At 43.2% G+C, this 11,163-nt stretch overlaps 1 protein-coding gene across 4 annotated transcripts in view; it reads right to left on the bottom strand.

Moving 5' to 3' along the window:
* Positions 1-310: 310 nt before the first annotated feature.
* The window catches only part of SMPD4 (sphingomyelin phosphodiesterase 4), a 277,112-nt gene continuing 266,259 nt past the window's right edge, over positions 311-11,163 (bottom strand). For all 4 annotated transcript variants that reach the window (XM_069215134.1, XM_069215137.1, XM_069215136.1 and 1 more), the window contains one exon: positions 311-3,443. In XM_069215134.1, coding sequence (XP_069071235.1) covers positions 3,129-3,443 — 315 coding nt within the window. In that variant the 3' untranslated portion in view covers positions 311-3,128. The remainder of the gene's footprint in view (positions 3,444-11,163) is intronic.

Below are 11,163 nucleotides of genomic sequence, written 5' to 3'. Positions count from 1 at the left end.
TCTTAAACCTGGGAGACACCGATTTTGTACTGACCAATATCTACTGTAGGATAATAATCATATAATCTAGGAAAGAAATAGAACAGAATCTGAAAGCTACTAGATAAGTCCAATGGGAAGCAAAGGTGTGGGAACAAAGTGTTTCAATGCAAGTTCTCTGCTGGAGGGCTCTGGGTTACCTCTTCCATTGTATTGGACGTGTTTCCATCAGCTATCCACTGGGTACTACAGTGATTTGCTTCTCAATGCAGTTTTGTTGACAGCATTCAATAATTCATATTTCATTAAAGACTATGGTTAAACACAAGAGTCACTTTAAAAACATCCTTGCCATTTTATTTACAAGTTCCAAAGTAACTTTCAACTATGAGTTTACTAAGTTTTTTGACTTGCAGGCTGTAAAATAAGACACTGGAAATAGTAGAGACACAAAATGGATGCAAACAAACTTACATTTAACTGTTGTATATTTGGAAACAATTAGACAACTTTTAATTTCTGGATCACATGTACTTCCAATAAGAATTGTTTTTATAAAAAAGCATAAAGATTGATACAACAGACTTTGAAAATACAGAACAGTATGTAGACCAAAATAAAAGGGTTTAAAGCTGCATTTAAGGTTAAATTCAAGCACAAACTGCTGAGAAATGAAAAACAACAAAATCTCCATCTAAGCAGGATTCTTTCCCAGCAGTTTAAGCCTCAACATCTTGATGGAAAACATCCTTCTCAGCCTAACTAGGAGACCTTGTGTAAAAGAGGAGTATCAAATATTTAGAGAAAGCATGGGTCCAGCCCCACTCACTCCACCAGGGAATTTATGTGTAGTCAAAAGCTCCTTATGCAATTAGGCTTACATATAACTCTCTACTACCAGGGAAACAGTTACTCTTGTTTTGGGAATTCATGATATGACAACCAAATGCAATCTTTAAGTCGAAGCCTGAGCTAAGGCCAGTTGAATCTATGGACGTATTTACCAGTGTACAATGCACTGTAACAACAAAACAAAAGACCAGAGCACATTGTGTTACCAGTGACAGTCATCTGGTATCTCTATCAATAAATCTGATTGCAGACCAGTGGAAAGGGGGGTGGATTTGATCTCCTTCAGTGTTGTTATGCACAGGTCAAAGCACTCAGGAAGATCTTGATGTGCACTCCCACTGCCATGAAGAAAGTCACAAATTGTTGAACTTTTTAGGAGACATCTGAAGCTACCAGAAACAGGCAATGTTTAATAAGTGTTTAAATAGGGTAAACAGATCAAGAAGGACAGATGTCACTTTTGGTGTCACAGCCAAGTGCTCTATCTCTGTTGGAGCAGCCATTTCACGGACCTCCAGCCAACACTGGAAATCAAGTTCTGTTCTGTATTTATATTCTAGCAATTGCAGTTTTGCTTATACCACCATAAACACAAGACTAAAGCAATATAACAAATAAAATAACAAGATTGGATGATCTTATTGCATCTTATGAGGCAAAATAATATTTCTTCAAAGTCTGTTCAAATGTGATTCCTTGACTCCTTGCATCTGTACAAGTACTTCGTTTGCCTCTCACAAGGAAGCAGGCACAAGACAACCATGCTTGCTGAGACAGACCACTAATAGGATGACAAAGCGCATCTTCAAACTCCAAAAATGAATAAAGGAAAAAGGTATTACTATTAAACATCAATGCTCCCATCAGGCTTGCATCCAGTGATGTACGTCTGAGATGAAAAACCTCAGCCTCCATTCAGAATGTGCAAATCCATCTCTGCAAGGAAGGCACAGCTCCACATGCATAAAGACAGTGCAGCTCCACCACATGGTAAAAGGTGCAATTCATGTATAAGAACTACAGCATTCCATAAGCCCAATCTTTTCCCCATCTCGTCTTTATTTACTAGGGTCTAATTTTCTACTGTGTGCTTTCTATAATAAGACTTTGCAAAACTGTCACTGAAGCATGCACAGTCGTGTTGCCATCAGCATTGTATTTCAGCTACATAACCTAAGTTATTCTAATGCAGATGCTTCCATGTACTTGTCTTCCATCTCAACAATAACCTCACAGTGAAGCTTGAAGGAGCTGTACTGAAATTACAGTCACTGTGCCTTCACATTTTGTGCACCACTATCCCAGATTATTTAAAAAAGAGCACTTCTTGAAGCATTATAAGAATAGTGCACTTTTGTCCAATAATAAAGGTTTTTCCTGTACAAAGGCTGGCCTACCATTTCTTCAAAACTATTAAGCTGCTGGCAGTTACCAAACTTTTGACAGCAACCACCAAAGTAAGTTGGTAAGTAAGTCTTGCTTTCATTCATGTGAAATAACAAACTATGCAGCTATTGTTACTAATTGCTCTCAGGATGCAACCAGATGTCTCGTGGAAAACCTAGATTTGTTGAACCTTAAGACAAGCAGGGAGATATATAAACCTCTTGGGAACCCAATTCCATGCACATTAATCAGACAGTAAATAAAAACAGTAGTCCTGCCCAATAATAATAAAAGAAAACAAACAGACAAGATGGAGAGCTAGAAGCTTTGATTTAAACATCTACAGTAGAAGTTCATATTCAACACTTTAAGCAGGGAGATGCCCCCTGAAAGATCAGTACCACCAATGTAGATCTAGATGATGTGTTGCACTGCAGTTTTAAAGCTCTGAAATGTGTGGATACCCCTTTTGGCTTAAGTATGAATCAGCAACTATTAATGTAGCAATATGATACTGCAAATCGGCTGCAAGTAGCAGAAACATTATATTTTAGCATGACTCACCAACTGTACCTATCCCAGGTTTCACTGAATAACATTTGCCATAGAGACAATTGTAGTGACATCACCACAGTGTTTCCCTGCATTGAATTCTCATACCTTACAATGCACAGAGTTATTGTGTCTGTTGTACTTCCATAAGGCATTCAGATATGGAGTCTGAATAGAAAATCTCCTTACACATTTAGTAAATTAAACAGTGGGAGTTTTCCAAACACATCCATGATAGTATCATATACAAAAATACTCTAGGAAGAATACTGAAATGTTTCATCTCAATGTATCTTTTTCATATAAAATAATTTTACAGTGCACATATCTTATCAAAAGTGTAAAAGCAAGACTGTCTGTCAATGCTGATGGGGCTTGGGGGGGACAGTAAGCAGAGTCATTACGGCAGCATAGATGAGATAGCAGAGGACAAGGGTGAAGGTACAGATTACAGGGCCGATGGAGAACAAAGAAGCAACAATGAAGAAGAGAAACAATGAGAGCAATGTCCGATAGCTGGCCAGAAATCTCAGTCGGATGCGGGGAGTCTGCGCATCAGCCATCTGGCTCGTTGTAGGACTATACTCTGCTGGCATGGGAATGGTCAGATGGAAGCGGCAGAACCGACCAACAAAGTTGTCCTGCGAGCACAATGCATCCATTCTGTCTGCAAACTACAAAAAAAACACAAAACAGTCAAAACAGTGACATCAACAGGAAAAACCACTTTAAGGATGGGTACTGTCTGAAATAGCTCATTTGGAGGAGGCATATCATAATCAGGATGAGGGCAATGTATTATAATGGTCAGTCCATTTTGAAGTTAGCAATCCTTTCTGACAACTGAGATCTCAGAGTTAAAAGAGAGGTACTGGCTTAAGATTAACACTTAAAATACTGTTTTGGGACATATTCACAAGACAGAGAAAAACTAGTCATTCAAACAGTGCAGGGTGCTGGGGTCTGGTTGCAGTACCTCCCCTACCACACTTTTTGCCTGTTTTTGTATGCAACTTTGACTGAAGTGCACTGGGTTCCTGCTAACCAGGTCCCCAGTGCCATTGTTCCTTCCCTAAAACAAGATACCTACTCACTTGATCCCCATGTGACCTGGCCCTTTAGCCCCCTATAAGTCCCTAGTAAATGATATCTCTGGTACCTAGGGCATAGGTACGGAAGAGAGCCCTTCAGAGCTGTAGCACAACTTGTGCCACTATGAGGTACCCAGCACCAACCTTATGCAGACCTCCATTGCAGACTGTGTGACAAGGTGCTCCCAAAATTGAAAACACAATGTGGCACAAAGCCTGTGTGTCATGTCCCATAACATTGCATGCAATGTATACAAGCCACCTAGCAGGCCTTACAGCCCTAAGGCTGAGTGCATTATATTACATGAGGGAATACATGCATGAGCAGATATGCCCCTACTATGTCTTTGTCGATTCCTAGACACATGCTGGACACTGGATGCTTGGTATCAAACATCTCAGAATAATAAACCCTCACAGATCCCAGTGATGGATTTATTAATAAAAGCACACAGAGGGCACCTTAGAGGTGCCCCCTGAAAACCTACCAACTACTTGTGTGTTGACTGATTAGTCCTGACCCGTTCAGACACCACAGACGCATTTCTGGCGCCCCGAAGTGAGAGCCAGGGCTCTCGGTGGCCTGAGACAAAAGTCTGCACTGGGCAGAGATGTTATCACCTCACTAGGCAGGGTGAACATTTCAGGGCAGGAAGCTTTAAAGGCCTAGCTGCCTTTGTAATGCGACATAGGTCTCTCCAGATGATGAAAATGATGCCCCGCCACCCTGACCCCACTTTTGGCGGGAGCACAGAAGGAAAATTAGGCAGATTAGGAGATGTGCACACTTCATGCCAGTCCCACCCTTAAGATGGACAAGCTGAAGTGGACACTACTTTTTAAATTGTTTGAAAGGAATTATGCCACTAGGGTTAGGGTCATGCCCATTTCCCAGCAGAAGTGGTTATAGAATGGGTGTAGTCACCCTAAAGGTGGGCAGCCCATTGACTACCACCTAGCACTCGCGGTAACACAACACCCCTAAATTGGGTATTTAGGTGGCACCCCTGAACCCTAGCACTCAGATTTCGACAACCTGAGAAGACCCAGACAAAGAAGAGTTGCCCTCGGAGATGAGGAAAAGAAGCACCTGACCACGCTGGACTGCCTGCTGACCTCAAAGGACTCTGCACAAGAAGCCAACTTGTCCAGCCTTCAATACAGACTCAAGTGAAAGTGTGAGAAAAAAACAAAACTTAAAGACAGAGCTTTGCTCCAGAATTCTGTAACCAGGAGCTGGAAAAATGAACTAGGTAAACTGCTACCTGCAGGGCATGATGGAACACTGGAGGTCAAGGTGCCCTAAAGGTGAAGTGTTCTATTCTCTTTGTTTCAGTGCTGCAGCCCTTTACATAGCCCTACCTTTCTAATCATTTACTTTAAAAAAAAATTAAAAAAGATTTTGTGAAGGACGATTTTAAAAAGTCCCTTTTAAATTTTCTTCGTGACTTTTAAAGATGTTTGCTTTTTTTCTTCCATTTTTTCAAGTAAATTAACATGATTGGCAATATAGCCTGTTTAAAGGCTGCAAATTGTATATTTTTGTTACATGTACTTCCTGGCCTTGCCAAACTAAGGCAAAGATACTGAAAAAATGTGAGTTTGAAAGAATTGCTCCAGGCTCCTTTCGTGTGTGCAGGACTAAATAATGCTTATGATTATTAATGGCGAGACCCCCCCCGAGACAGAAGATAGAAACTGTCACTGGAGGCTCGAGAGTAAAACAGGCCTTTAAAATCATAAACAATTACTAGACCTGCAGGTCTAGTGACTTAAATAATCTACTCAATGAAGTTAGAATGCTGTTGACCCATAAACTGGTTTCAATTATATGATCCTCAGCAAGTATTTTAATTCACTGAGCCGCCACTTTCTTCTTTATCACATTTGAGAGTACCTTCTAATATGAGAGTTCAGCATTTCTGCTGTACATAAAACACTTTTGTTTGATTTAATAGGCTAAACTTTTGCTACAAATATAATACAAATCTAGCCGCATACAGGAAACACATGATCGACGACTTGCCTCTTAGTTCATTAACTGGATTGTCATCAGGCTGGGGACAGAAGTGTTTCTAAAATCATGTTGAAAAACAATCACTTGTAATAAATACATACATGAAACTTGAAGTGGTAATACACTTATTTGCAGTCAGCAGATTTTCCAGTGAAATGGCCACAACATTTCCCACTGACATGGTTTAAATTATAAAACTGTATAGTGTATAATATTTGGAAATAGAGTTTTTACAAATATTTGGCATTTGCAAATCACCAAGTAAAGTGTTCTGATTTGTTTTGCTCCTATTTAAATGTTTGTTTGCAACAACTTCTGAATTACACAAAAAATGTTCTTTCCTAATATATTTTGAAATACTTGTACTACTCATTAACAAGCTGTTTAAATGCTGTGTTAGGGAAAAAAACATGACATCTTATAGTCTTTTGTTTCACAATGATTGTCAGGCAGTTTACTTGACAAAAACCTCTAACTGTAATAAGAGAAGGAAAAGTAAACACCATTTTCCAGGCTAAGATAAAAAAAACAGTTAGTAAAAAGACAAACTGATATTTGACCTCTGTCTTTGAACAGACACCAAATGTCAAGATAAAACCAAGATGTAAAGGCTTCTTTATTGCTCATTCACTTTCTGAATGAACAGGACACCTGTTCCTTCCAGATTAAGTTCACTCGCCAGAATGGGCAAGTAGGGGCTAAAAATATCTCAACCTGATAAAATATGACTCGCCATAGCAAGTGGGCAAGTAGATTTTTCGAGGGCTGTCAAACCAGGAGTGCAAAAAGGTGGTTTAATGGACAAATCCCACAAGGTGCCAATATAAAAGGTATCTCCTTTACTGACATGTCTGTTGTAATAGAAAACCTACATTTAACAAACATGGTGACTGGTATCTCTGCAACTGGAGCTTTTTAAAAAAAAAACACACAAGGACAGTTGAGAGAACTGTTACAGTCTGGTAAATGTTAATCCTGGCTGGTGATTGGTGATTACAGTGCACATATAGCCATCAAATGTCTAGTTCCTTCAATGCGTTTGACAAAACACCAAATATAAGGTCAATCAATCAGCATTTGTAAAGTGCAGCACTGTGAATCTTAGGGGTATCTGGGTGCTGAGGGTGCCAAGTCTCCGTCGAACAGCCAGGTCGTGAGTTTTGTTCTGAAGTCTGCCAGGAAGGGTGCTGTTCGGAGGTGGGGGGCAGGTCGTTCCAGGTCATGGCACGATGTAGGAAAAGAAATGGCACCCGCTGCGGCTACGATGAATGCAGGGGGTGTGCACGAGGGTAAGAGAGAAGGAGCATAGGTGTCTTAAGGGTAGATGGAAGTTCAGTTGATCGTTGATGTAAGTCGGCCGTTGACTGTGAAGAGATCTATAGGCGTAAAAGAGGATCTTGAACTGGCATCTCTTCTGGATGGCAAGCCAGTGGAGGTTTCTGCGGTGGGGGGTGATGTGGGTCTGTTTGAGGAGGTCCAGAATGAGTCTGGCTTCTGCATTCTGTATGGTGTGGAGTCTTAAGGAGTTAGGAGGGGATACCTGTGTAGAGAGTGTTGAGGCAACTGGTATTGAGGGCCTTGGTGACTTTTTTTCTGGTGTTGACTGATTCATCTGAAGATTCTGTGGAGCATGTGCAGGGTGTGGAAGCAGGAGAAGGTAACTGCGCTGTCTTGTCGTTTCATGGTCAGTTAGTTAAAGAGGGTGATGCCTAGGTTGCGTGCATGATCTATGGGTGCTGGTCCGAGTTCTCCTGGCCACCATCTGTGGTCCCAAGCAGAGGTGCTCTTCCCAAAGATCAGTACTTCTGTCTTGTCAGAGTTGAATTTGAGGCAGTTGTCTCTCATCCAGCTGGCTACATTGGTCATTGTGTCGAGGAAGTTTGTTTTGGCGTTAGAGTGGTCCTCGGTGAACGATAGGAATAGTTGAGTGTCGTCAGGGTAGGAGATTATGTTGAATCCATGAGATCAGAAGACGTCTGCAAAGGGGTTCATGAAGGTATTTAATAGGGTGAGGCTTGGGGTACGCCGCATAGGATGTCCTTTGGTTCAGAGGTGAAGGAAGGCAGCCAGATTCCCAGTGTGTGACCTGTAAGGAAAGAGGCGATCTACTTGAGGGTGTTTTGCTGTATGCCAATGTTGTAGAGTCTGTCGATGCGGGTGTGGTGGGAGATGGGGGTCACACGTAGCAGAAGTCAAGGAGGATCAGGGCCACAGTTTCTCTGCGGTCAAGCAGAGATCTGATGTCTGACAACGATCAGCACAGTCTCAGTGCTGTGGTTGGTGTGGAAACCTGATTGTGAGGTGTCAAGTAGGTGGTTTTGCTACAGGTGTTTGATGAATTGTTGGTTGATGGCTTTCTCAACTTCTTTGGCCAGGTAGGAGAGCAGGGAAATCGGTCGATAATTTTTTAGATCGCTGGGGTCAGCGGAGGGTTTCTTTCGGAGGGAGGTCTCATTTCTGATTGTTTCTGTCCAGGAGGGCTGCCATGAAGATGGCAGTACTGATGATGCTGGTGAGTTCGGTGCTGAATGGGATGGTTCTGAGGTTGAAGAGTCGGTGGGGGCAGGGGTCGGTGGGTGCACCGGAGTGAATGGAAGACATGATGGCCGTGGCGGTCTGAGTGGAGAGCAGAGACCAGGTGGTGATCATTCTGCTAGTGTGCGTTGGTTGGTTGAGATGGTTAAGGTTGAGAGACGTGGGTTGGGGGGGTCGAAACTGTTGTAGATAGTGACAAGCTTGGTGTGGAAGTATTCCGAAAGGGTACAGCAGAGTTCTTGTGAGGCGTGGATGGTATCTCGGTGGCTGTAGGGTTGGAGAATTCCTTGACTATTTTGAAGAGTTGCTTCGTGTGGTTGGCTGCAGTGTCAATGTGGGCAGTGATGGCTGCTTTCCTGGCTTCCTTGATGCGTTAGTGGTAGTTATTGAAGGGTGCTTTAGGGGTAGCTCTGTTCGAGGAGTTCCCTGTGCCCGCCATTGTTTCTTGAGTCGGTAACAGTTGCGCTTGATGGTTCCAAGATCTGGGGTGTAGCAGCTGGCATGTTTTAAGGTTTTGCTGGTTTCAATGGGATGACTGTTGGCCCAATTGGTGATCCATGCAGAGAAGTTCTGGATGGCTTGGTCAAGGTCTGATTATGCTTTGGGTTGGGCAGTGCTGAGGGTGTGTGTGTCCACTGTGTCTCCCTTCCCTTGCTCCAGTTGCTGAAGGGGGAGCTGTAACGCTTGGAGATGGCGTGCTGAGCATCGGAGATCGTGAAGTGGACAATAGCATGGTTGGTCCAGGTGAGTTCTGTGACATGGCTCAATTTGGTGGTGGAGATGGGGTCGAGAGTGTGACTGGCTTTGTGCGCGGGTTTGGTGACCAGTGGAGTGAGGCCAATGTTGTTCAGATTCACGAGGAGGGTGGTGGTCTTGGAGTAGTTGATGTGGAAATTGAGGTTGCCGAGAAGGAGGTAGTGGTAGGAGTCGATGGGTAGTGTTGCAATCAGGTTAAAGATGGCATCCCAGAAAGCTGGTTAGGGTCCAAGGTGTCTGTATATGAAGGTGACTCTTATCGTGGTCTTAGTATCTGTCTGTAGTTGGAAGTTGAGGTGTTCCATTAGTTGGTGACAGCGCATTGGATGGTCCAGACACGGATGGGTGCAGAGGGGCTTGCTTTTGTCGCAGCTGCGCCGTGGCCTCCATTAAGTAGGTCCTGGAGGGAGGGTGGGGCATTGGGAAGTGGGAAACTGCAGGAAGAGAGGAGAAGGAGTAGAAAGGCAATCTAGGGGCAAAAACGAGTAGAAGAGAGAGCAAATGAGCAAAACAATGAGCAGAAAAGAGGGAAAAGGGGCAGAAAATGAGCAGAAGAGAGGGAAAAGGAGCAGAAAAACAAACAGGAGAGGGAAAAAGGAGCTAAAAAACTAACAGCAGAGAGAGGAAAAGGAGCAGAAAACGAACAGAAGAGAGGTGAAAAAAAGAGCAGAAATACAATCAGGAAAAAGGACCAGAAATACAAGCTGAAGAAAGGGAAAATGGAGTAGAAAAATGAGCAGAAGAGAGGGAAAAAGAAGCAGAAGAAGGGTAAAAAGGAGCAGAAGAGATGGAAAATGAGCAAACAAACAAGCAGAAGATAGGGAAAAATTAGAAAGAGCGAAGCAGTGGAGGCATCAACCAAGACTGCAGAGGGTGGCTGCGGGCAAGCTAGACAGGACACTGTCACAGGGGGGAGCTGGCATGAGGATGAGGACAATATTACAATGGAAACAAGAATGAAGAATTATTAACGCGGCAAAACAGTAGCAGTGAATATGTACAAAAGGAGAGGCAGACAAAATTCATAAAGTACTAAGAACAGAAAATATAAAAGTAATGCTTTCAATGTTATTAAGTGTTTCATAAAAAGTACACAAAACAGTAATGGATGGAATGCTTGAATTAATCTCAGCCACTTGTAAGCACTCAGGCCACATCCCAATTCATTGTAACTTTGCATGCCATGCCACCTCAGTTTTGACTCAGCTGTATGCTGTTTAGAGCTATGTCCAAACTGAGGTGACATGGTGTGCAAAATAACAAAGGATTGTGATGCGTCCCTGAATGATTCCCAGTGGCTAAGATTAATTCAAGCATTCCATCCATCTATGTTTTTTTGTACTTATTGTGTCACCCTAAGTGGGAAGGATATACTCAGATGTGGGTCCCATGCATGCTGTGTCTCTGGAACCAAGCTGTACATACTCAAGAGTCCGTAAATAGGGCAAACCCGGTCCTGAGTTGCTTGTGTTCCGGTTCAGGGAGGACCTACCTTCAATCAATCAATCAAGTGTTTGTAAAGCGTGTCTTATCACCCAGGGACGTCTCAATGCTCTGAAGGGAGATGCACTTCAGTTGAAGAGCCAGGTCTCGAGGTCCTTCCTAGACTGAGCCAGCGATGGTGACTGCCTGAGGTGAAGCAGAGCATGTTCCAGGTCTGCACAGTGAGGTAGAAGGATCTTCCTCTAGCCGTGATCTTCTGGATCCTAGGGATGATGGTGAGAGCCAGTTGAGAAGAGCGGAGTTGCCTGGAGTGTGTAGACGGAGAGCCGGAGGTTGAGTTAGGCAGGTCTGATGTTGTGGAGGGCCTTGTAAGCGTGTGTCAGGAGTTTGAAAGTGATGCGTTTGTTGACGGGGAGCCAGTGTAGATCTCTCAGGTGGGCGGAGATGTGGCTGTGGCAGGGGATGGCAGATCGGGCTGGACTGTTCTATTGGAGCAGGGTCAAGACTGATTTGCACGGAGCTAGGTCCAAACTGAGGTGATATGGTATGCAT

This window comes from Pleurodeles waltl, chromosome 11, assembly GCF_031143425.1.
Source record: "Pleurodeles waltl isolate 20211129_DDA chromosome 11, aPleWal1.hap1.20221129, whole genome shotgun sequence".
Lineage (NCBI taxonomy): Eukaryota > Metazoa > Chordata > Amphibia > Caudata > Salamandridae > Pleurodeles > Pleurodeles waltl.
Note: the sequence above shows the minus strand (reverse complement) of the source record. Positions and strands in the feature narration are given on the sequence as shown.